Consider the following 27,772-nt stretch of genomic DNA (forward strand, 5'->3'; position numbering starts at 1 on the left):
AAGGGCCTAATTTTAGACTTAACCATTTTTTTTCTTTTCACATACCTAAAAAGGCTTTTACTATCCTCCTTTATATTTTTGGCCAGTTTTCCTTCATAGCTCATTTTTTCTCCACGTATTGCCTTTTTAGTTATCCTCTGTTGCTCTTTAAAACTTTCCCAGTCCTCTGACTTCCTGCTCATCTTTGCTATGTTATACTACTCTTTTATCTTTATACAGTCCTTAACTTGCCTCGTCAGCCACGGCTGCCCCCGCCTCCCCTTAGGATCTTTCTTCCTCATTGGTATGAACTGATCCTGCACCTTCTACAGGATATCCAGAAATATCTGCCATTGTTGTTCCACTGCCATCCCTGCTAGGGTATTGTGCCACTGAACTTTGGCCAGCTCCTCCCTCATATCGCCATAGTTCCCTTTATTCAACTGCAACACTGACACTTCCAATTCTCCCTTCTCCCTCTCAAATTGCAGATTAAAACTTATCATATTGTGGTCACTACCTCCTAATGGCTCCTTTACTTTGAGGTCACTGATCAAATCCGGTTCATTGCACAACACCAGATCCAGATGTGCCTCCTCCCTGGTAGGCTCCGGTACAAGCTGCTCCAAGAATCCATCTCGGAGGCAGTCCACAAACTCCCTTTCTTGGGGTCCAGTACCATCCTGATTCTCCCAGTCTACCCACATGTTGTAATCTCCCATAACAACTGTAATGATACCTTTGCAACAGGCCAATTTCAACTCCTGATTCAACTTGCACCCTACATCCTGACTACTGTTTGGGTGCCTGTAGATAACTCCTATTATGGTCTTCCTACCCTTAGAGTTCCTCAGCTTTATCCATACTGACTCTACATCTCCTGATTCTATGTCCCCCCTCGCAAGGGACTGAATATCATTCAGGGGCAGGTTGTGGCGGGTCTGGTTGGGATGATCCTTGGAGGGTCAGTGTATATTTGATGGGCTGAATGGCCTGCTTCCACATTGTAGGGATTCTATGATTCTATTTAAGTGGACCGAGAGAACCTCAAAGAGATATTTAAGGGGTGAGGATAGAGTCCCATGTGGTGATACCCATGAAAACAGAGATGGAGTAGTAGGGGTTTGTGCTGCATTGGCAAGAAGGGAAAGTGGCTTGCGTGGGATTCGCCATACGTGTGAATGAGGTAAATATGCACAGGTTACAATAGGATGGAGGGCAAGAGGGACAGAAGTTAAAATCATGGGTTGAAAATCACAAGGGTCGGGGGAAGATTAACTGTTTCCCTCCACCACAACTCCCCTCTCCCTCCACATGATTGAAAAATCAGTTTGGCATCAATCAAGAAGGAAGGATCTGCCCCCACAGTAATAACTCATCTCAGACATCTACTCAGAGGAGGAAGCCTCATTCTCTGGAGGTGCTAGCCCATCTGATTAGCTGGCAGTATCACATATTGGTCATGGGCACTGACATTGCTATGGATCTTGGAATGAGGTAAAGCCAGTCAGGTATTTTCATCTTGGGGAGCAAGTTGGGGTCATTGAAACATTAGCAGCTAGGAAGGCAGCACAGTGGGCCAGTGGTTAGTGCTGCTACCTCACGGTGCCAGATACCCAGGTTCAATTCCACCGTCAGGTGACTGGCCTTGTGGAGTTTACACATTCTCCCTGCGTCTGCGTTGGTTTCCTCCGGGTGCTCTTGTTTGTAGAGTCCAGGGATGTGCAGGCTAGTTGGATTAGCCATGGTACATGTGCGGTTACGGGCTTAGGGTGGAGTCTAGGTCTGAGTGGGATGCACTTCAGAGGTTTTGTGCAGACTCAGTGGGCCGAATGCTCTCTTTCTGTAGCAGATTCTATCTTCTTAGAAGGTGATTGGAAACTATGTCCTTGGTGGGGGCTTAGAACAGATGGGGAAAGGAGCATCTTCTAAAGATAACACAACTCCATCCCCTCTACATGCCCGCCTTCCTTCCCATCACTCAAGGCACTTTAGAGAAAAAACCTGCTGCCAACTACTGCCCACACCGATCAGACTATGAAGGGGGGAGGTTTAATATAACTCTTGGTTCACAAGCTCAACTGAGCCTTAATGATTTCTTTACGCATGGCAAGTAGACTGCTGAGCCGGTGTGCCAAGAAGGCACATGGGAAATAGCTGGCCGCTGGCTCTGTTTTATCTGCCCCCCCAGTCACACTGAAAACATGGCAGGGGCATGTAATATTCAGTCCTATGATTCTGAGTGAAGTGGAGATTCACTTTGTTTGAGGAATTTGAGGTCAGCAAATATCATTCCCTTCAACATTATTCCCAATGTGCACAGCTTCCTCGCTGTGATTGGAAAAGTCACAGCCTGACAGACAATTGGACACCAGCTTAAGAATAATGTGTGAGACACTGGGATGTGCTGATCTTTTGTGAGGGACAAGGAGTCTGAATTTAGTCTTCTAACATTTACCATGGCTAATCCAACTAGCCTGCACATCTCAGCGGCTAGTTACACCAAGTTACAAACCATCAAGGACCATTTGCGTTTCTCTCCCCTAACTCAACCTCAGCCTCATTGCAGGCAAACATACTTTGCTGGTTTAAAACTGAACAATTACTTCAATCAAAGATCTATTAAGTGCTGGTCACGTTTCTGCCTTTGGTTTTATTCTTAATCAACAGTAAAATGCTGCAGATTCTGGAAATCTGAATTTAAAAACGCCAGAAAATGGAGGTGAGGCAAAATGTGTGGGGAGAGATAAACAGAGTCAGTGTTTCAAGTATGTGACAGACTTGTCTTTGCTCAAAACCTGTTTTCATCTCAAACTTTTCTCAGTTCTGATGAAAGATCCTTGATCTGAAACATTAACTTGGGGCTTTTGGTTGGAAGCAGAAAGGGAGCAAATTCTTTTTGTAGTTCAAAATATAAATTGCCTCTGGAAAAGAAAACGGATTAGTTAATAGTGTTCTTTTTATTTAGTCATTGATACAAGTTTTAAAATGTGAAATCATCTTGGGGGTCCTCTTTCAGTTAATAACCATCAGCTATAGTTTCTCTTCAAAGCATGGCTGGTCTCCTTGGAGATTGTAACAAACACCCCAAATCTGAATTTTATCTGAATTTTGCAGGGACTGCCTCAGTATTAGAGGGTCTGTAAGTGGTACAGAACATTATGCAATCATCATTTGAATCAAGTAATGAAGGGAGGGTCATTGATGAAGCAGCTGAGGATGGCTTGGCCTATGACACTGGTCTGAGAGATTCCTGCAGCAGTGTCTTCTGGATGAGCTAATTGAACTGTGACAACCGTCTTCCTTCATCTGAGGTGGGATTCTCACAGCTTTGTGCTTTTCCCTGATTCCCACTGACTTAATTTTTGTCAGGACTTCTTGAAGTCATATTCAAGCAAATGCTGCTTTGATATCAAGCACAGTTACTCTGACCTCACGGTTATAAATTCAGTTGTTCAGTTCTTGTTTAGGTCAAAGTTGGAATGATGTCAGGAGTCAAATGGCTCTGGCAAGACCAATCTGAGTATCAGTCTGCATATTGCTCATGACTAATTACTGCTTAATAATATCGTCATTGAAAACTTCCAACACTCTGTTGATGATTGAGAGTATAAACCCAAGGGGTAGTTATGGCTGGATTGGATTTGTCCTACATTTAATGAACTCGACATAACTGGACAATTTTTCGTATTATCAGGTTGATGTTTTCATTTTACAGCTCGATTGGACGTACAGCTAATTCTGCATCTCAAGTACTAACAGCCAGGATCTGTAACTTTCACTGTATCCGTTTCATTCAGCTCTTCCTTTATGTCTCATGGAGAAATCTGTATTTTTTGAAGACTCAACAAAAGGCAATGATGGACCAGCTAGTCTGCACCTCTAGTTGAAAATCATTGTCTTCTGCACTGCTCTGCCATCATTCTGATGGGGGTATTTCTGGAACCTCCCCCACCATTGGTTTTTAATTGTCCATTACTATTCATGATTTTGATCTGATCCATTCGTTATGAATCATTTAGCTCTTTTAGCTGCACTTTTGCAGTGCAGCATGCATTTAGTCGCTTTATCAGGCTGCCATCTCAGTTTCAGAAATGCCTGATTCCAGGGTCTCATGTGCTCCTCATTGTACTAAGGTAGGATCCCTATCTTATGTCAATGGCAGAGTGAAGCATATGCTAAGTCAATACAGATCATAGAATCCCTACAGTGTGGAAGCAAGCCATTTGGCCCATTGAGTTCCCATTGACCCTCCGAACACCATCTCTACCCAGCATCACCCCCTACCTTTTTGCATTGTAACCCTGCATTTCCCAAACCTCATCCACCTAGCCTGCATATTCCTGGATGCTATGGTTAATTTAGTATGCCTAATCCACCTAACCTGCACACCTTTGGACTGTGGGAGGAAACTGGAGCACCTGGAGGAAACCCGCACAGATAAAGGTAGAATGTTCAAGTTCCACGGACAGTCACCCAATAGTGGTATTGAACCCAGGTCTCTGGCGCTCATGGTCTTGATCATATTTATGTCTATGTGGTCTCACGTAGAAATCATAGAACATAGAACAGTACAGCACAGTGCACAGGTCCTTCGGCACACGACTTCGTATCGAACTTTGGGAGATCTGGTCTGGTCCAGTCCATAAAAGCATAAGTAATCTCTGAGGATTGAGAACTCCTTGCCACAGAAGGCACTGGGAGCAGAGTCAATGTGTATATTTAAGGCTGAGATAGATTCTAGATCAGTTGGAGAATCAAAAGTTAGAGGGAAAAAGCAGGAAAGTGGGTGAGAGGAATAATCAGGTTGGCCATGATCCTGTTGAATGGTGGAGCAGTTTTGAGTGACCCCTATTCGTATTTCTTCTGGTCTTCCCAATCTCACCAGAAAAGTTAGATGCAGGAAAGTGCACCAAGGAAACAAGAACATGGTACATGGTCAGGTGTATAATCTGTGTTATCTCGTCAGGGGGTCTGTGCCTCTGCAGTCCTTCATAGTGACCAGTGCTGGGGATAGGGCTAATGTGAATGGGGAGGCATATAGGCTCCAGTTAGGGATCTGGCAAGTTTTGCAAGGGGCTGCCGGTCATGTCAATTGAGGGGGTGGCCAGGGTCAGTGTGCAGAAACTAAGGGAGAACAGGACGGGTACAAGTACTGCTGTTGCCGCAGAACTGAGCTTTGGCAGGTTAGTCTTTGGGTCTGGGGACTGCATACTGCAAGCTCTGGCTAAGGTTGCAGTACAATAGCCAAGTTGAGGGGGACGGGTTTTGCAGAATTTACAAGGTGGACAATACAGTATGGCATAGCTGGGAAGGGGGTAATGCAGAAGGGGGTGGTCATCCACGATCAGAAGCATCCAGGCTTCAAGGAAGAGCAAAGAAATGACATAGTATGGTCATCTTATAGGCCGGGGCTGGCTGGAAAAGTGGGCCAGTGTAAGCAAATGCAGATGCCTTGGATGGGAACTTGGGGTCGTGACATTAATAGGATTTCCTTGGGATATGGAATTTTTGGGGAAGTGTCACTGTTTGGTTCAGACTGAGACTAGGAACCACTAACAGGCTGTGCTCAATGTCGCTTTCCATCATGCTGGAATGGGAAAGTTTGCATTTGGGAAGAAAGTGGCAGCAAGCACACTCAGAATGGGCAGGGTAAGTGATGAGACTTGCAACCGAGGGCCCTGCAGCAAACACTGATTATGGGGCTTTTACAGGGAAGCACCATTAGTCATAGGCCCATGCAGTGTACAGCGCTTAGACACACTGGTTGCCCACTCCCTTGCCATTCTAATCATTGACACAGCCAGTGCTGGTGCCCGTATGATAACTAAATCTTTGTGCACATTCATATTGATATGTAATGCTCCTCCTGCTTCCAGATGGTGAAGTAGGCTCTCGGCGTACACCTCCAGCCATTGAACCTTATTTGCAGCCATAAAGTGCCACTGGATGGTGTGTAGATGTATTTAGCACCTACGAAGAGAGACTCAAAAACACATGACAGTTGACATCAAGAATATTCATATAGAAATGGAGTGACTTACAGTCCATTTTCACCTGTGCCACCAAAGTGCCCTAATTATGTTTTGCCCTTTTCTCCCTCCTACATCTTAGTGCACTCCCCGATCTGCAGCTATGCTGGAAGAAAGATGCTCGCAGCTGAGACTAATAGCCCTGGAGGTTTGTGGAATGATCCCAATGACACTTGTCAGTGGGGTAGACAAAGAGGTGGTGGTAGATCCAGTCACTTCTGCAGTGTCCTGAATGGGAAGTGTAGGGAGGCCTGCGTGTGGTTCCATCTCCAGCAGGTCCTTCCTGGCACCAAGCTGTCTCCTTGTGAGGATGGGACTCTTGTACTGGAGTTAAGGGTCCCTAGTGCCCCTATCACTAGGGCTTCAGTTTTGAGGACCAGGCTGTGGCAGTTGGGGGTGCAGGAAGCAGTTTTGCTGATACTTGCTTTGGGGTCTCCATACTCCTAGCCTCAGAAATCAACGGTGGTGCTCCTGGACAATTCATTAAAAAAGGTTGTAGGGAGGCTAACAGAACCTGCCAGCCAAAAAAAAGGAGGCATTGTGGCCAGTGGTTAGAAATATTGTGCAGTGTTTGAGAGCGACAGCAACGTTACTGAGAGAACTGCAGTAGAATGGAGAGTAGCGCTAATTTGTTTGGTGGGACACAGATATCTTAGCAACAAATGTGTCCCTGATCTTCTGCTTTTAGGGCCAGGATCCTCCCCACATGGACATTAGGCACCTATCTATCTGTACAGGCTCTCTGTCCTGTTAACCTTGTTTTCTTATGTAATGAACGAAACAGAGTGAACGAGTGAAACTATGGCAGGTAGGTCAGCAGTTAGTGCTGGTGCATGTGGGGAAAGGGTGCTAGTGAGGTATCCTGAAGGACAGAGGAGAAAGAACAGAGGGCACGAAGATTTATTGATGGGGAGGACTTGCTGATGGGAATAAGAGTGAGTTAGGGAAAAGTGTTGCACGAGAAAAAAAGACTGGCAGAGCGTGAGTATTGGCAGGAGGTGGGTGCAGTAACAGAGGTAAATTGACTATGAGGTAGCAGAGAGAGGTGTGATATGCTGATGGAGCAGAGAAGGTCATTGACCTTTCTGATTGTTAGCCACTTCTCCACACCCTTGAGATTGCACTGTCCAGGAAGCTGACCTTGGATCAGACTGACAGGATCTGGTGGCAAAGCCTCCTCAGGCTCCTGGGAAGCAGACACCTCACCTTTAGATCACTCCATCCAGCAGGACCTCAGATCCCTGTTAGAGAAACATGTTGCCATTTTCTCCCCCTCGTCATGTTTCAACTGTGTCCTTCAATGAGCAGGGTAGCTTTCGAATGCCAGTGTTCATCCAGGTACACAACAGCCTTTTAAAGATGGTGTAGATGTAAGGGATGCTAGTATTTCGGCAGATTTCCACTGTGTAGCAAAATGTTCCACCTAAATTGTGTTAGAAAACGGGCAGAAAGATGTGATGCTATAAGATGAGAGACACACTGGGGCAGGATAGGTAATTAAAGATGGCAAGTTTGGTAAGGGAAATCTCTTACCAAAGTTGGGTGAGAAATCCGGCTAGGCCACATGCTTAAAAGACCCTCCAAAAAACTTGATGCAACTTGGACTTAATTTAAAAAAAAACTAACATTCAGTTCATGGGCACAATTCAACATAAAGGATTTGTCTTACTGTGCTAAAAAAAGTCTTCCTTCATTAATTTTAATGAAGCTCTAACCTTACGATCATAGATTAATTCATACAGTCTAAACCCAGAAGATCCATTTTGTCATTCTGGTAACAGAAAATTCAGATCTTTGTTAATTATTGTCTTGAGTGTGATAGTACCTCCCCTTTATCTGCTGATGGAGTACTGTAGACTTTAACTGATTTATACTTAAATTACACATAATGTTTTAAAATATTTTAGACATGAAGCTGGAACGTTGGTCTAACTGCATTACTACTAGTAACTCAAAAACAGTAAAAAGATTGAATTAATTAAACCACCATCACTTTGCTGCTACTACCCTCAAAGAAATAGCCCCTGGGAAGAGAGTTGTCATTTCCATATGAGTAAGGATGTGCTGGAGTTCCATTTTCATTTTTGGCAATAGTCCAGCAAAGTTAACATAACATAGATGTTGTGCCGACCTGTCATACCGATCTCAAGCCCATCTAACCTACACTATTCCATGTACGTCCATATGTTTGTTCTCAGCATCCAACTTCATAGTTCCTCAAAGATCAGTGTTGGTATTAAAGGTTCTGGGTTTGATTATATATTGAGGTTTACCCACCATTTAACATTTATGGCATGTTCTACAAAACTGCACTATGTCCTGATGAAGGCTTTGCCAAAGAAAATGCCTGTTTATCAATGCTGGAGGTTTTTTGCCCTCCCAGATGCCCTGTCAAAGGAAGTGCATGTACTGTCACTCAATATTTCTTTAGGGGTGCAGCTACATAATTCTGTGAAGTTTGTGTCACATACAGACAAGATGGTTGAAAAGATGTTTGGCACACTTACCTTCATCGCTCTGTCCTTTGCGTATGGGAATTGGGAAGTCATGTTGAGAATGTACACGACATGGTGAGGCCTTTTCTGGAATACTGTATCCTGTTCTGGTCACCCAGTTTTAGGAAGGATATTATCAAGCTGGAGAGGGTTCAGAAGAGATTAACCAGGATGGAAAGTTTGAGTTATACGAAAGGCTGGATAGGCTGGGATTTTTTTTCACTACAGAGTAAAAGATTGAGAGGTGGACTGAAAGAAGTTTATAAAATAATGAGATGTATAGATAGAGTTAACAGTAGTTGTCCTTTCCCTTGGATGGGGAGTTTCAAGACTTAGGGACACATTTTTAAGGTGACAGAAGAGAGATTTAAAAAAAGACATGATGCAATTTTATTTTGTACACAGAGGGTGATTTGTATTAGGAATGAATCTTCTGAGGAAGTGGTGGATGTGGGTACTTTACAATGTTTAAAAGACATTTGAGTAAGTACATGAAAAGGAAAGGTTTGGAAGGATATGAGCCAGGTGCAGACAGGTGGGACTAGCTTAGTTTGGGGTTATGTTTGGAATGGATTGGTTGGACTAATCGGTCTGTTTCCATGCTGTATGACTAATACCAGGCATTGTACCACTATCACATGAACAACCGTTCACTCTTCATTTGCAGTTTGTGAGAATGTCTCCATTTCCTCTTGGAATTCCAACTTAACTCCCTCAGCTTCAGGTCCAATGTTGGCTAATTGTGGGACTTGCATAACTCCAGGTTAGTTCTTTGAACCTTAGTTAAGGACTCACCATTTATTTAAATTATCTACATCTTTAAAGAATGTTTTGGCCACTTTAATACCTGTTTCTAATACTGACCAGACTAGCAACAGATTTTGTTTTGGTATTGCTTTGATTAGCACACGCAGGAAAAATACAGAACTCCTTCCTGTGATCTCTCTGTCTTTAACCTCAGTCAGACCTTCTGTGACATGTAAAGCTACAGCCTTCACTTCTGCTGAATCAGAATAGAGTAGCAAATCAATGCTAACATCAGGGGACTTCTGAACATCCCTACTGTGGACATTATACCACATTTTCATTACACTTTTTTACAAAGAATTGATATTTAATCTGGACCTTTCCATTTATTAAAACTCTTACGATCAATGAACTGGCCTGGATTTTCCACAGGTCAGACATTGTCATTCCGGCATATATCTGAGGTGTACATAGGGACCCTGAGAAATCCCCAGCATAGCAGACTCAAAGGGAATTGCCTGGAAAATTGAATTTTCTGCTGGGCTATTCCTTATCGGCTGGAACCTTCCAAAAATAACAAAAAAAAACAAATAGCGGAAGATTGGAGGGAGGCAAATGTTGTTCCTCTTTTCAAGAAAGGGAATAGGGAGATCCCTGGAAATTACAGACCAGTCAGTCTTACGTCTGTGGTCAGCAAAGTTTTGGAAAGAATTCTGAGGAATAGGATTTATGACTATTTGGAAAAGCATAGCGTGATTAAAGGGAGTTAGCATGGCTTTGTGAGGTGAGGTCATGCCTCTCAAATCTTATTGAGTTCTTTGAGGAGGTCACAAGACAGGTTGACGAGGGTTGAGCCGTGGATGTGGTGTACATAGACTTCAGCAAGGCAGTTGATAAGGGTCCCCACGGCAGGTTCATTCATAAAGTCAGGATGTATGGGATACAGGGTGATTTGGCTGTCTGGATTCAGAATTGGTTGGCTGACAGGAGGTAGAGAGTGGTTGTAGATGGTAAGTATTCTGCGAGGTCAGTGCTGAGTGGTGTCCCGCAGGGCTCTGTTCTTGGGTCTCTGCTCTTTGTAGTTTTTATAAATGACTTGGATGAGGAGGTTGAGGGGTGGGTTTGTATGTTTGCTGATGACACAAAGGTTGGAGGTGCCGTTGATAGTATTGAGAGCTATTGCAGGCTTCAGCGAGACATTGACAGAATGCAGAGCTGGGCTGAGAAATGGCAGATGGAGTTCAACGTGGACAAATGCGAGGTGATGCATTTTGGAGGGTCGAACTTAAATGCTTAAAGGCAGGACTATCGACAGTGTGGAGGAACAGCAGGATCTTGGTGTTCAAGTGCATAGCTCCCTCAAAGTTGCCACCCAGGTGGAGAAGGTTGTTGAGAAAGCATATGGTGTTTTGGCTTTCATTAACAGGGGGATTGAGTTTAAGAGCCGCGAGGTTATGCTGCAGCTGTACAAAACCCTGGTGAGACCACACTTGGAATATTGTGTCCAGTTCTGGTTGCCCTATTATAGGAAAGATGTGGAGGCTTTGGAGAGGGTGCAAAGGAGGTTTACCAGGATGCTGCCTGGACTGGAGAGGTTGACTGAGCTCGGACTTTTCTCTCTGGAAAAAAGGAGGAAGAGAGGTGACCTGATTGAGGTGTACAAGGTAATGAGAGGCATGGATAGAGTCGATAGCCAGAGACTTTTCCTCAGGGCAGAATTGACTGCCACAAGGGGTCATAGTTTTAAGGTGTTAGGAGGAAGGTATAGAGGAGACGTCAGAGGGAGGTTCTTCACCCAGAGAGTTGTGAGCGCATGGAATAGTTTACCAGTGGTAGTCGTGGAAGCGGAGTCATTAGTGGCATTTAAGCGACTGCTGGACGTGCACATGGACAGCAGTGAATTGAGGGGAATGTAGGTTAGATTATTTTATTTTTGGATTAGTAATATTCCATGGCACAACATCGTGGGCCGAAGGGCCTGTACTTTTCTATGTTCTAATTGTTGGAGAAAATCAGCATGTCTCATCTTTGTGAAGAGAAAACAGAATTAACATGTTGAGTTCAATGACCTTTCTTCAGTGTCCATTTAAACTGGAGACTTCATTGGTCCCATTGAAGTTAAATGAAATACTTGGGAGTATTAAACCCATAATTTAATCCCTGATTGACTATTCAATAGACCCCATTCTTTCCTCACACACCTGAAACTGCACCTTTCCCCCAAATCTTGACCCAACAACCCCATCCCTCCCCAGAACCCCTTGCACCTTAACCTGTACCACTTGGCACCCTACCCTTCCAACACACAGGCATCACACTTACATACTTACAGTTTGATTTAGGCCATCATTGCAAAACAGGGTATGGGTATGGAAATATTAAAATGTTGCCCTGTTAGAACTGCGGATATTATTTAGACTAATACAAGATTTCATCACGTGGGTCATTGCAGTCCGTGTCAGAGGACACCCACCCAATGAACCTCCGATGTGCCTGCAAGACTACAAACTGCTTGCTGTGCAGAATCTTGATTGTTGTTTGAAATGAAGATATTCTAGTACTGGCTTCTTCTTTCACTTTATTAATTTAAGAGTCACTTTTTTTTTCCAATAACATTAAAAACATTCCACAGATAGACATGATATATTAGTGAGGGTTGGCACATATACATTCACCTCCACTGACTTCCAACCATTGACTGTGAGAAACAATACTACCACGTGGGGGAAACGTGCAAGAATACATGGATCTGGAAACATTTTGAAACATCACAAATTAAAAGGGGAAAAGTTATCCAGTTTTTCAAACAGGTCCCACTGCTTATGTATTTTAGAGTATACAATGGTGAGAACCTTTCTCGAAAAGTAACAAAAGGAAGCAAAGATCTGAATCAGAACAAGAATCATGTTTAATACCAGGGAAATTTCCCTTTCAACTGCTAGTTAAATGGCACAAAACAGGTTGGTCCAAAAGAAATAAAAACAGAAAATGCTGGAAACACTCAGTACATCTGGCTTCGTTTGAGGAGAGAAAAAGAACATAATTAATGTTTCCCATCTATTACACTACTTTCTTCTCCCTCGCTCTCTGCAGTTGATGCCAAACCTGCTGAATGATCACAGCATCAGAGAAAGCTACAGCAGCGGGTCTGGCAGCATTGAGAGAGAGAAAGATGAACAGTTAACATTCCGTATCCAGTATAACTCTCCTTCAGACTTCTTCCTTAAAACTGCAGAAGATAAAAGTTTTGAAAAAATACAACTTGAAATATTATTTCTGCCACAGATACTGCCAGACCTGCTGAGTTTCTCTCAATTTCTCTGTTTGTTTCAGATTTCCAGCATCTGTAGGATTTTGCTTTTATGTGAATACTCAGAACATTCTCTGTTCTAATTTCAGATTCCCAACATTTGCATTTTTCTTAAACTTTATTTACAAAACACACACCGATGCCAGAAAAAGGTGCAAGAGGCAAATGCAAAACCATCAATGTTTCCACTCAGCACTACGTTTTTTTTAAGATCGTGTATTCTGTCTTATACTTTGAGACTAAAATGAATTTATTTTCTTAATTCACTTTTAGGTTGCAAAGCACAACTTTCACCATAATGCATGTGAGGGTGATACATCTGCACTAATCATGAAATTAATACCAATGAGCAAATGAGTGAAACTTTGAAGTGATGAATTGCTCAGCAATATTTCCTCCTTAAAAAGATGATCGTTTCAATCTAAAAATGAACAAAGACTTGTTAATAAAATGAATTTCATCTTTAATAACATCTGATCGAAAAATTAAGCTTTAGAAATAATGAGTAAGTCAGGAAATAGCACCTCATTTTCTCTCTGGGTACCAAGTTCCTGTAATCCTCAAGTTCTATCCTTGCAGCCCAAGCACCCTGTATGTAATTTCTGAAAATGTCTGGCCAGTGTTTGGTCACTTAGAACATTTCACTCCACTGATTATGTAAGACTGCACAACACACAACTGACTTTGATTTCAATTCGAGAAGCAAACCCTGATTTCCTATATTTGTGACAGAATTTTAGCTACAGAATTATCCATTTTATTACATATCTCCATTCATTGAGATAATCTGTCCAAGTCAGAACAAACTGGAACTAATTTTTAAACTCATCCCAGTGATCTATAACAAAGGAAAATAATTCACGGGCATTTTCATACAGCCACTATACAATCGAAAATAAACATTCAGAGGTAGACTTAATTTCAAATTTCAACAGTATTTACAAGAAAATGTCACAAAGCACGTTAAATAAATGCTATTCCTGAACTGGATCAAACAGTTCAGTGTTTTGGGGAATAGTGATTGCTCGAGTTAATTCTCAGTTCGGACTCAAACACTGTGGATGATTATGCAATCCAGTTGTTCCACAGCTGAAAGTAATTGTAAAATTGCCAAATTGAATGAGCACTTCTCCAGCATTCACCACAGGTTGTACCACCATGATATAAAAACAGGTTTATAAATTTATCGCACATAAATGGAAAATTAGTGCACGGTCATGACTGAAAACAACTGCGATGTCTCCTGGAGAAATGCAAAGGTTATTCTGTATAATGTGTGGATTTTGTTTTTTTTTAAAAGAATGAAAGACTTACATTTATATAGTCTTATTCATGATCTCAAAATCCCAAAGTGCTTTCCAGACAATGAAGCATTTAAATGCAGCCACTGTTGTAATATTAGAAACAAAGCAACCAATTTATGTACAGTAAGGTCCCATTAAGTACAAATGCTAATGACTGTTCCTGCAGTAAAGAATAACTTGCAGCCTAAATCCATTGCACAGTTCTGCAAGACAGAGACAAAGATAAAACCTGAAATGTACCTTGAGAAAGTTGGTTTGATAGGTGTGGGGGACATGGATTGATTTTAAGAACAGGAATCCTTACTAACCAGAAGTAAATAATAAAATCAGCCCCTCAAGATCTCAAAAGCCCACTTGACCCTTAAAACGTACAGAGATTTTTGAAGTAGACATGCAGTCAATGGACAGGATCAACATGGTGATGGTATCATGTACCATGTAAAGATTAGTTTCCATTTTAAGTGGCTGGGAGCACTGACTCCTCAGGCTCAGAAAATAACTGAACAAAGGAGGAGCACTGTTTTCCCACTTCCTTCTATCAAAGAGATTAAGGACTTGTAGGGTGTCAGGCAATAAACAGAATTTCCTTACTGCAAATCAGGCAACCACCTTCATTCTATGACTCATGAAACTTCCATGATGGTAAGTGTTTTCTGGTTACATCACCTATTCTTAACATTCAGAATTTCACAAAAAATTGTAATGCTTTGCTGAGTGCATCTTGAAACTGCACAGATGCTGCAATGATCACAAGACAGCGTTAAAAATAAAGCAATGAAACTGGAAAAGGAACATATTGTTAGGACGTTTAAATCAGATACAATTCAATGTGAGAAAAAATAGACAAAGATGGTAGACAGAAAGAGTTTGACAGACAATGTCAACAAAGCATGTAAAAAAGGCTGTGAAGAAACAAGAGCAACAAAACGTATAATGTGCAAATCAAAAATAATAAATTCCCTTTTAGCCAGTATGACCATTGGTCACTCATTAATAACAGTGATATCTCTTTTTGATCAGTGCTAACTTCCAACTTGGCCAACAGGTTTCATTTGTGAAGCAATTTAACATATCTTTGCAATAACAGGTACCAGTAATAGATTCAAGCAGCAAATTCAGAACAAACTGATTCTTGGAGTGAAAACAGCATAAAAACAACCAAAAGAAAGGAAACTGATTCTTACGAGTTTGTGAACAGCACAACATCGGGTTTAGAATTACATCAAGTATGCAGCTGTGAAGACAAACAGATTTATGTTTCATATATATATATATATATACACACACATATATCCTTCTTGAAAAAGCACACTCCCAAAATGACAAATATATCTTCTTCACAGTTGTAGGCTGACTTGCTAAATTCTTAAAAGAAATTTCTTTTTTATTTAAATTCAGTTTCTGATTTGTTCATTCTTTATAAGGAGACTGAAGACTTACATTTGTTCCCACCCTGAACTTACACATCATTCCCTTTTTCATTACATTGTGAATTTGCACTAATTCTGCATGCTGAAATCTCCTTACCATTATGAATGTGAACTATTGCAATACTCATCAGATTGATTAAAAAGAAAAAAACTGAAATATCTTCATTTATCCAGTGCTTTTCACCATCATAGCAAGTCCTGAATCCTTTACAGCCAATTTATTACAAAGTGTAATGAATGTTGTACTGTACGAAATGTATCAAATGATTTGACAGACCGTGCTGTATACAAACAGCAAATGAGATAATGCTTTGTTTATCAGTTTCTGGTGATATTGTTGCGGGATAAAAGTTGGTTAAGATAGTGTCTTCAATAGTGCCATGGGATCTTTTACATCAAATAAAATTACAGGGCTTTTGTTTAATCTCTCATTTGAAAAATTAATACCTTTGACGTCACAGAGCTCTTTCAGTACTTCATCAAAGTGTCACTCAGATTCTGTGGTCAGATCTCTGGAGTTGGGCCTTAATCCACAACCTTTAGAGTTAAGAGTGGTAACTACTGAGTCAGTCTGAATCAAATTTGTTCCAATTCAATTAAACAGAAGTGTGGAGACACAAGACAGACAAAGTGCAATCAGCAGTTTGGTCACCAGATCGGATTATTAATTTTGGTTGCTCACAGAAACTTCAGGTGCTATGCTAAATTGAACTATTTAAACTTAGTGTAATCAGAACGGAGTCTACCTCTGCTGTACACACGTTTTTTGAAAAATTTGGATTAAATCTAGACTGATCTGGGAATATGTGGTTAACAGACAAGTTGCGGTACTAAGGGAATATACAGGTCACACAGGAACATCTCAACCTCAAGGTAATGGGATTTCCCTCCTCCCAATGCAAAACGCATGGATCCATTATATTTACATTACAGTGTAGCAATTATTGGATTCATTTGATCAATACTCCCTAATTCATGAATCACAGACAAATAAGTACCTATCTATCTAAAGAGATCATTAACAAATCATCCCCTGTAAAAATGGAGGAACTGCAACAGTAGACCTTCTGGCTTGGTTTTGGGTGGCAGGGGGCTGTTTAATATTGGGCTAATTGGGTCTTTTAATGATTTTAATATCTTTATCGTATTTCTTTAAGATGTTCTTGTGCAGGTAGTTTACAACTTAATGCTCATCTGAAGTAAACATCTCACACAGGTTGACGATGTCATATGCTCTCCCCTGCCACTTTGAGGCAGAACGAACACCTCACATGCACAAAACAACAGACAAGGTGCAAAATGTACCTTCATGAAAGTCTGAGTTACAGTGTTCTCTTCATTACCATTAAATAAAAAAAGTAGGGCCTCAGACCGAGACCTCTTTCTAAAATCTATGGGCTAACCAGGAGTTCCTGATTGTATGTCGAATAAGTTAAGGGTGAAGTTAGACACGTTTAGACATCAAAGCGGTTGGAAACATGAGTGGTTCCAAGGGCACTTTGCCGGTTGTACTGCAACTGTTCAGCCAGCAGGCCATTCCGTCCATACTGGTAGTCTGTATATTGAGAATACAGCACAGTCCCATTCATTTGTCCCTTCTGATCAACAGACAGTTCTTCATGCCGATCAAGAGACACAAGATCCCCGGAGGTGACTGGGAGCAACTTTCTCTTGGCTTCTTGGTTGGCATCATATTTAGCCTGTTTTAGAAATAGATAAGAAGTTAGTGGGGATAAATTAAAGATTAATTCTCATCTTAAACAACTGAATTGTGCCAAACCGCTCTGGGTGAGTAACGGTTGAGACATAAGGAGATTGCTTTCTCATTTTATCTATTAATAGCACCAAGTTCTCTCAGCAGATCTTGTGCGAGGCAGAAACAGAACTTGCCTACCCCATTGGCTGCCTCAATTCTGACAGATTTCTTGCTCTGCGCTTAAAACACACAGGATAAGACAGGAGCAGGACAGCCCGAGAACCTGCGATAGGGTTCTCCTGTGGCCAATTAGGCTTAATATTTGCAGATAAGAACATCACCACACATTGTGGCAACCGACAAGAAGTCAGTCGATCCCTGGAAACTGCATCTCAATGCAGATCAGCATTAGGAGGAAACAGTAGATTAGAGCAGTGTCTCACTTAAGAATAAGGCAAACTGACCTTGTTATAGGCGAAAACCCCAACGATGGCAGTCATCATCCCTATGACATTGGTGGAAGTGACTGGGTTCTGCAGCATGATTAGTGATACTGAAATCACCATGATCCTCTTCGTGGCATTGGCCACAGAGTAGCTGAGTGGGCTGATGAGGTTCAGAATACTAAAGGCAACCATGTTTTGAGCAAAGTTACAGAAGCCACTGATGATAAGCAATATGAGGGTCCAGTACCAGTGGGAGACATCAGTCTGGAAAAGACAAGCAACGAGTCGGTGACACAGTACATCTCTGTGCAGTTATTACTAAATATTGCATAGAAAATAATAGAAAACTCATTATTATTTTTTCCCAATACATTCCCAATCCCCTAACTATAATACTTTTAAAACTTATTTTTGTATCTTCCCCTTTGTCCATGATGGTCAGATGGAAGAGTGGTCAAAAGTCCAGGAGAAATATCTTCCACTTAAAAACAAGAAAGAACAAACCAGTAAAAATACACATGAATTAGTAAAGAAATAAGAGCAAAATGAAACTAAGAATAAGGAGCAGACATTCGTTAAGCATGTAGAGGATGTCAAACGGCAACACAAAAAGGTTCAGAAAGAAATCAGAGACAATTAGGAATGTTGAGAAAGCAACTAAATGAAATTACCAAGGAATATAAAAAAAATTCTAGACACAAAATGACACAAGAAAAATCAGGATAGAGGAAGGAAACTCCGTAAACCTGCAGGTAATGAACTCAACAAAGAGATCTAAAAAGATATCAAAACATCTCAGAATGAAAGATATTAATGATAATTTTACAGAAGATAAAATGCTGGGTGCATTCAGCATATCTTAAAGTTAATGAAGAGATATCAGAGATACTATAGCACATAATTAGAAATTTAGTAGCAGAGGGAATAGTGTCAGAGGACCCACAGGCAGTTCAGGTGATTCCAAATTTAAAAAGGGAAATAAATAAAAGTCCAGGCAAACATCGGTTTTACTCAATATTTGTGGGTAAGTAAAAAAATTAAATCCTTATTCAAAGAAGCATCAGAAAATAAAATCCTTTCTCAAAAGATGCATCAGAAAACTGTCTATAAACTGAAAATACAATTAAAAATAGTCAATAGAGATTCCAAAAGGGAAGATCATGTTTGACTAATGAATTCTTGAAATAAAGTGAAAGAGTAAACAAGATTCAACAACCTAGCAATGCAGAAAATTTCCCCAAATCCTACACAGCAAGCACAATATATTTTCAAAAGGCCAATAAATATGTTTAAGCCACATTTAGAGTACTGTGCGTAGTTTTTGGTTGCCACACTATAGGAAGGGTGTGCAGGCTTTGGAGCGGGTACAAAAGAAGTTTCCCGATTTGGACAGTATTACCTGTAAGAACAGGTTGGGAATAACATGGATTGTTTTCACTAGAGTGGAGGCTGCGGGACGAACTGATACAAGTGTATAAAAATATATGACAGGCATGGATAAGTTGGATGATTAGGAGTCTTTTTCCCAGGGCAGATATATCAAATACGAGGGGGCATGGGTTTAAAGGAGTCGGATGAGGCAAGCTTTTTTGTTTTACACAAAGGGTGGCAGGTGCCTGGAACATGCTGTCAGAGGAGATTGTAGAAGTAGGTATGATAGGAATGTTTAAGATGCATTTAGGCAAACGCATGAACAACTGGGAATATAGGGGCATGGACCATATACAGGCTGATGGGATTAGTTTAGAATGGCATCATCATTGGCACAGACGTTGTGGGCCAAAGGACTTGTTCCTGTACTGAACTGTTGTATGTTCCATATTAATCTCTCAACCGAGATTAAAATGTGTGGAGTCAGGGAACATACAGCAGGACGAATAGCAATTTGGCTACAAAATAGAAGAGAACGTAGGGGTCGTTGACAGTGACAAAACAGACAAACTGGTCATCCACAGGATGGGTCAGGGATCAGTGTCGTTCGTCATTTAACTATGTCGCAAGGACCAAGATTTGAAAATACAAGACACCACTTGGGAGTCATAATTAATAAAGGGGGAGCAATAAAATACAGGACAGATTGAATAAAACGAAGAACTGCCTTTAATTGGCAAATAACTGTCAGTATATAAGTGCGTGCTGTCCATTTCAGGACATGGGTCAATATACTCCTTGGAAGAGAGTAGTGATTTAATAGAAAAGCAGAGAGATTTGCAGATAGATGGACAAATCACAAACCAGTGATGCAGATTAATAAAGCCATGAAAAAAAAGGTTAATTGTTTAGAGTTAGATTTGTGCGGTATGGTTAGATTACTCTCAGACTACTTGTCTCATTATAAAAATGACATAGAGGCATACAAGAAGGTACAAAATGTATTTATTGGGACACGCCTGGGATATTTCCCAAACTAGCCACACGTCCAGTTCTGAGGAAGGGTCACTAGACCTGAAACATTAACTCTAACTTCTCTCCACAGATGCTGCCAGATCTGCTAAGCTTTTTCAGCAATTTGTTTTTGTTTCTGATTTACAGCATCGGCAATTCTTTCAGTTTTTACATCTCTAGTCAAGCTGTTCCAGCACAGCTGCAACACTGGCATCTATGTAGCAATGTAGAAAATTTCCCTAGTAGGTCCTGTCCGATTACCACCCTGACAGACTACTCTTAATTATCAGCAAAGTAACGAAGGAGTCGTTGACAGTGCTATCACGCATTATTTGATCATCAACACCTCGCTCACCAATTCTCAGTTTATGTTCTGTCAGGCCCACTCAGCTCCTGACCTCATTATAGCCTTGTTCCAAACCTGACAAAAAGAGAACTAAACTTAAGTGGAAGTGATGGTGATTGCTCGAAATCAAAGCAGCAATGATCATGTGTGGTGGTATCAAGGAACTCCTGCAAAATTGGAGTCAGGTGAATCAGCAGGAAAATTCTCTATTGATTGTAGTCATACCTAACAATGGGAAATGACTGTAGTCATTGGAAACCGATCCACCCAACCACAAGACGTCACTGCAGAAGTTCCTTAGGGTTGTATCCTAGGACCAAATGTCTTCAGTTGCTTCATCAATGACCACAGTAGCAATATCTGGCATTTACAAGAAGCACTGCAACAACTCAAGATTTCTTAGCATCTTCCAAACCTGAAACCTAGAAGAACAAGGGCAGCAAATCTGTGGAAACACCAGCTCTTACAAGTGCCTTCACTTACTACCCTGACTTGTAAATATAATCGTTATTCCTTCGGTACTGCTGGGTCAAAATCCTGGAACACTCTCGCTAACAGCATTGGGGAAATGACCTACAGCATGTGGACTGCAGTGGTTTGAAACGACAGTTCACCACAACCTTCTCAAGGAAAATTAGGAATGACAGCAATAAATGCTGGCATAACCAACACTATCCACGTCCCATGAATGAAGAAGAAGAATTTAAAAGTTATACCTAATTGTAAAAGATTAAACAAACTTTTGAAAAGAGGAAAAAAACAAAATCGAGAAATGATCCGATAGAGATCTTCAAGTCTACAAAAGGTTTGATGGCATAGGAGGGCAGATGATGTTACTGCTTGTGATCAAGGGTCATAAATAAAAGATAGTCACAAATAATCTACAAGAGAATTAAAAAGAAATTATATTTACTACAAAAGCAATGCAGAGACTTGGACAAATTAACCACACAGTTAGGAAATTTAGGTTTGATTAATTAAGTAAGTGTGGAATAAGGAGTTATTATGGGTGATGGTAATCATGTAAATACCAAATTTTTGTTTAAAAATTACTCATTGTTTTCACTAACATCCTTAAAGGAAGGAAATCTGCCATCCTTACCCGGCCTGGCCTATATGTGACTCCAAACCCATAGCAAAATGGTTGATTCTTAACTGCCCTCTGAAATGGCCTAACAAGCCACTCAGTTTAGGGATTGGCAATAAATGCTGGCCTTGCCAGTGACACCCACATCCTGAAAATGAATAAAAAAAAGAATCAATATTGACATTCACTCACTACTGAGCTGTTTACAAAAAATGCAGAGACATCGACAAGGACCCAAGTTGGAACCATAAAAACGACAGCGTAACATCCAAGGATATACAGGAGTCGAAGGTGATGCATCCGTGTATCCCTCAGCACCTACAAAAAGAGCAAAAACAAAGATGTGAGCAACTTCTATGAAGCAGTGTTTAATATTGATTAGTTCAGGAGGCGGATATATTTGTTTGGAAAATAGATGTTACCCACATTCAATAATTGTACTTTGGATGCACTGTAATAGCTATAATACATACTCCATGCTTAAATTAAAAATAATGTATTAAAATATTCTGTGAGAATTTTATGTTTTGATGTGTTGTGCATTAAAGCAAATTAGCATTCATCTAATTTCAATGAAAAATGTACAGTATATCTGGCAGCATCTCTCCACAGTATTTTCTGTTTTATTTCTGATTTCTGGCACCCACAATACATTGTTCTTGTACCAGTTCTCCTTTACTTGTTTATCCAAGGGATTTTAATCAAACACTGAATGGCCAATGATTAGAGACTTTGATGCTTGGCAAAATATCACTTCTAAGTGTCTTGAAGAGGATTGTTAGTGTCATTGACAGAGGTGAAATAAATGATGAAATGTAGATGTTGTACTCAAAAGTCTTCCATTGTAATTCTATTTGTGGTGCTACTGGCCATCACAATTTGGATGAGATATAGGAAGCATGGTTAATAAGTTTGCAGATGACACCAAAATAGTAAAGATTACCTCAGAGTACAGTGGGACTTGGATCAACGGGGCCAAATGGCCGAGGAGTGGCAGATGGAGTTTAATTTAGATAAATGCAAGGTGTTGTATTTTGTTAAGACAAACCAGGACAGGACTGCAAACAGTTGTCAAACAGAGACTTAGGGGTGCAGGTAAACAGTTCCTTGAAAGTGGCACCACAGGTAGACAGGGTGGTGAAGGCGGCGTTTGGCACACTTGCCTTCATTGGTTACAGCAATAGAAGACATCATGTCATGGCTGTACAGTACATTGGTGAGTTTACTTTTGGAGTAATGCATGCAGTCCGGTTGCCTTGCTTTAGGAAGAATGTTATTAAATTGGAAACAGTGCTGAAAAGATTTACAAGGATGTTACCAGAGACTGAAGGGTTTGAAGTATGGGGACAGGCTAGATTGGCTAGGACTTTTTCCCCCACAGCTTAGGAGGTTGAGGGGTGACCTAAAATCATGAGAGGCATACGTAAGGTGAGTAACAAAGCCACTTTTTCCCTCGGATGGGTAAATTCAAAACCATACTTTAAAGGTGAGAAGAGAAAGATTTAAAAGGGACCTAAGGGGCAACCCTTCCACAGAAGGATGGTGCATGTGTGGAATGAACTGCCGGAGGAAGTGGTGGAGACAGATACAGTTACAACATTTAAAAGACATTTGTACAAGTACATGAATAGGAAAGGTTTAAATGGATATAGGCCAAATGCATGCATTTGGGAGTAATTTAGTTTGGGAAACTTAGTCAGCATGGACGAGTTGGACTGAACAGTGTGTTTCCATCCTGTATGACTCTACACTCAGATCATAATTATCCCAACAATTACAAAGCCAAGGCCATGCCAAGACTCAGATTTCAGAGGGAGCTCTTTACCTTCTTCGAGAAGATGTTTTGAAGAGAGAAGCAGAGAGTGGCAGCAAGTGCACTAATGAGTCCCCATACATCAAAGGAAAGTTCAGTCACTGTTGCCAAGAAAACTCCGGATATTATAGGAATCAATGACATGTAGACCTGCCAAGAAGGAAATTCAATGGTTAGGACATGGTGGGAAGTTCCAACTGAATGCACACAATCCTGATAAAGATTAGTGCTTATTATTCCAGAAATTGATCCCCATCCAGATTTGGATCATTTATTTTTTGTGATGACATTTGACACAAAAGCAGTGGAGCAAGAAAAAATTGCTATTTCTTAAAAATATCCATGGACTTTGTCACTAGATTGAAGAATAATTGAAAAGAACTTAAGAGTTTGCATCAATTGTAAAGTGATTAACTGTAATTTTCTCAAGAAAGAAATAATACTGGCTCACATGACCTGGTTACTCTTGTCCTGGAAGCAGTGCCAATAGGAAGCAAGCCAAGATGTATAAACGAGGTAAATATAAAGGAGAGTTGCAATAGAGGTAAGAACACAGCAGTAACAATAACTGTGTTACACACACAGTATAACAGAACAGAAAGCCAAAGTTAGGTAGGGATTATAACTTTGGTTTTCTCAGATGACCAGAACACTCAATCCGGATTACTAAGGGGGTGCAATGAAGACATCTTTGGAAAATCTCTGTCATTTAAGACTGTCATGATCTGAATTCAGGTTCTCAAGAGCATTCCACTCAGGTGGCAATAGTCCCTGTGGGCTTTGCACAAAGACTGCTAGTGAACATGATTGAAAGGTCATAAGTAGTGAGTACAGAAGAGAGCGAGACAGTGCGAGGAAGAATGAGAGAGATCCTATGTTCTGGAGGCCGAATTAGAAAACTTTGGAACTGCACACGGTGTCACATCTGTGGAGGGTAATGCAGGTGCTAACGTAAGACTCATTTTTCAGATGGGATATTTAAAGTGAAATTTTTTTACACCTGAAATTAAAGTGAAAATATTCGAAGCAATCTGTTTCTTCATTTATACTAACACTGATTCTTAACGTAATATTATGAAATGTGAAATTCTCCCAATTCTGGGAATTGTTTGGTAGCTCTATTTTTCCATTGACTCTAGGAAGATTATAATACTTGAATCAACTCATACACTGATGCAGAATGGACTCAAAAGCATCTTAGAAAACATATATTTTCCATCTATTCAGAATTTCCTGTTCTGCAACAAAATCCAAAGGCACTGATCTTTATTTTGAATGCTATGACTTTTTATAAACAAACAATCTTCACATGTACTCCAGTCTTTATCTGACCCAATTTGACTCTGATTATCAAAGTGACTTTGTCATGACTGTTTACTGAGAATGAGATATGTGTTTTTTGCAACACTTTTCATTTAATGAAGCAGTGACCGTTTCTCAGAGATACTCATACCAAAGTACTATCATCTGGCATTTAGAAAAGATTTCTTTGTGAAGGCTTTGGGCATTTTTATATTGCCAACAAAAGATAGAACCACTGGCATTGCTGTTGGGCTCCTCGACCGAGGATATTCTGGAACAAGACACCTCTCTTCCTTTAACAGATAAGTGACTGAACCAGTCAAACTGGTCAAAAGCTCAATTTCTCTCTCTCAGAGTAGCGCAGATCTTCAATAAGAAGAGGAAACAGCTTGTGTGCAAATTCCCACACAACTATTATAAAAAGAACATTAAAAAAAATCACTTAACACCCTCATGCAGATAAAGAATTTTTATTTAGCATGCATTTCACAACTGAAAGGAGGGTATCAGATTTATTTATCCCAACTCAAAACCATTAGTTTCCTTGGATGATATGGAAGGCATTTGGGACTGAGCTGGAAAAAATGAAATTCCTAAAATGTAGTTTACAAACCCTCATAAGTTCCTCAGAATCTCAGACCCACTTACCTTCATAGTTTGCTTCTCTTTCATGATGAGACGGGACAGAAGAACCACCCAAATAGGCATGGTGGCCTTGACTAAGGAGAAAAACAAAGTGAGGGGAAGGGAGTTAGAATCAACTCAATTCAATCTTGTGAAATACCTGACTGATTTCTGGAGGTTTTTATTAGGGCAATCTTTGCCATCATCTCAGTGCAATGGCTCATCAAAATATCTATCCTGTGTGCATCTCATGCTAGTCTTTCATGAGGACCCCACAAACACACACCGAAGTCAATACCACATTTCAGAAAGACTGAAGCGCCTTGGCTTTGTTTTGGGAGAAAACTTGCACAACTGAATGGAACAGAAAGATAATGAGACATCGAGGTAACAAGAAACACAAATCCCAACGGCTACACGTGAAATCACGGTGGTGGGGACTGAGACTAAAGGATCAATTGCACTCAGTTAGAGGTGCCCCCTCACCTGAGTCAGGAGTTTCAAAACTCTCATCCCATTCTGAAAACTTCAGCACAATATTCAAACAGATTAAGGCTGATGGAATGTGGAGTTTGACTGATCCAAAATGACACTTTCACTACGTTCTGTGAATAGGTTTATACTGTTAGAAGGCCTCCCCCCTCTTCAAGTCACTGCTCTGTTTACTAGCCAGCTTTAAGCACTTGGAGAAGTGAGTTTTAAAAACTCAGTTCAGGCAGATGGGATAAAATTACACAGCGCATTGACTGTGAACCTGACATGAAGTGAGTGTGGGCAATCTTAATCTTGTTCTTCAAATATGGAATGCTAGAGATAAAGTAGTTTAGGCAGCACCTGCCTAGAAAACAAACTCGTGTTTTAACAACACATTATACCTGACATGGATTTATTAAGGAAAGGTTGGGACTGAGCAACCTGATTTAACTTTTTTGAGGAAGCAGCAAAATGGACTATTGATGGCACCATATTTGAAACAGTCTGCATGGATTGCCACAATGGTAGAACTTTTGATCAAGGTACCACATGGCGACTGGTCATAAAAGTAAAAGCCCATGTGATCTAATGGAAAGTAAAAGGTTGGATCCAAATTTGACTCAATGGCAGCTAATGCATTGCTGTGAGTGGAAGGATACTTCCAGCAGAACTCAATACTAATTCCCCTGTGCTCTTTTGTGTAATACATCAATGAACGATCTGTTCCCCCTAGCACAGTTCAATAACAGTGCAGGCAATTTAAAAGAACTGCAGAAAAATTACAGGGAAATTGAACAGGGCATTTTTCATCCAAAGAATGGCAGGGGTCAGGAACTCAACATCTGAACTGGCGCTCGCTTTACAAATCATCAAATTTGTAAATGTAAGCACTCAACACACAGTAATCTGTAAGGTTAAGAGCTGGAAAATGGAAATCAGTTGGATAGTGTTTTATGACCAGTACAGCCAAAACAGGCCAAAACGTCTCCTGTTTGCAGAATTCTATAATTTTATACTGAATATATTTTCAGTATTTTCTTATGTTTCAGATTTCCAGCATCTTAATTTTTAATCCTGCTCTTACTAAGCACAGGTCCAAAGCAGTCCAGAATCTTGAATGGGGTAAGGGAACTCAGAAATCATCAAATTCCAAATAAATTATCACATGCTTTACAAATGAATCTTCACACCTCAGTTGTATAATGCTGATTGTACAAGACTTTGAAACAAATGCAGCAAACAGCAAGTTCAAAGTTGGAACAAGGCTCCTTTTATAATCAGATCATTCTTGCTTGAAATGCTGTGTACCTGACATTCCGACTGGGTATCTACTGAAAGCACTTTAAAACGAATAAACATAGCATGAAGTGTGTTATTCATTAACTTGCATTTGCCACAAACAGATCCTCAATAAAAGGCATCAAAACACCACAGGACACAATCTACTATCAATCTCAAATATTTTAAGTAATAAAGGTATTAGTAGATAAATTGCATGTTTATCTACATATGCAATAGCATGAAAATAGTAATAAAAATCATGAGACAAAAAACTGAAATTTATTCAAATTAGTAGGAGTGTTGTTTGGAATTGCTTACAGGGATTAGAGAATATTTTTATTTGTCGGCAGTTACTAGGTTCTTGATTTGCTTAATTTAGTAGAAATCTAAGCTCTTTCAAGGAGAAAAAAGGTCTCTAACCAGTTGCTTAAAACGCGCATTGTAGAAATTTGGGAAATACAGTGGAGTATTACACCCAAAACCACTGCTGTAGGAGACACACCGATATCACTCACACCAGCACAGACAATGAAGTCCACAGAGCTTCAACAGATTCCCTTATATCTGAAGGCTTTCATTTTGGGGCTAGCATAAGCAGGAGAACTTCCTAACCACCGTCAGTTACAAGGATTCAGCAAAAACACTTCAACTTAGAAGCTAATAAGAAATTGTTGAACAGGTAAACGCTGCTTGGTCAGCAATAAAAGAATAAAAAGGAAAGGGTAATTGAATCCTATACTGGTTTCAAGGGGCAGATATAGTCTGAAGAAGGAGCTGGAGGGTGCGGTCCTGAAACCCCCTGTACTTGCACCATTTCAGTTCCAAACCTTCTGAACATCAGTGAAGGCCAAAGGAGCAAAATAAGTACACAATTAAGTGGAGAGATTTAAGATTGAAAGTAAGATTTTTTTAAAATTTAGAGCCTTGAGACACCTTGTAATGCCCAAATAGAGGTCATGATTAAAAAGGACCATGGACTTGACAGGTTGAATGCAGTGAGGGTTTCCCCTTGTTGGAGAAT

General features: G+C 40.4%; 1 protein-coding gene and 1 long non-coding RNA gene across 2 annotated transcripts in view; one reads left to right on the plus strand and one right to left on the minus strand.

Moving 5' to 3' along the window:
• Positions 1-22,024, plus strand: part of LOC125465811 (uncharacterized) — a 35,081-nt gene extending 13,057 nt beyond the window's left edge. The window contains exon 4 of the long non-coding RNA XR_007250319.2: positions 19,972-22,024. This is a non-coding gene — a long non-coding RNA (uncharacterized LOC125465811). The remainder of the gene's footprint in view (positions 1-19,971) is intronic.
• Positions 11,814-27,772, minus strand: part of slc35e1 (solute carrier family 35 member E1) — a 39,709-nt gene continuing 23,750 nt past the window's right edge. Inside the window, exons 2-6 of the mRNA XM_048559687.2 lie at positions 25,021-25,091; positions 23,083-23,220; positions 21,450-21,575; positions 17,458-17,703; positions 11,814-16,997 (exon numbers count right to left, since the gene is read on the minus strand). Coding sequence (XP_048415644.1) covers positions 16,752-16,997; positions 17,458-17,703; positions 21,450-21,575; positions 23,083-23,220; positions 25,021-25,091 — 827 coding nt within the window. The 3' untranslated portion in view covers positions 11,814-16,751. The remainder of the gene's footprint in view (positions 16,998-17,457; positions 17,704-21,449; positions 21,576-23,082; positions 23,221-25,020; positions 25,092-27,772) is intronic.

This window comes from Stegostoma tigrinum, chromosome 30 (genome assembly GCF_030684315.1).
Source record: "Stegostoma tigrinum isolate sSteTig4 chromosome 30, sSteTig4.hap1, whole genome shotgun sequence".
Classification (NCBI taxonomy): Eukaryota; Metazoa; Chordata; class Chondrichthyes; order Orectolobiformes; family Stegostomatidae; genus Stegostoma; species Stegostoma tigrinum.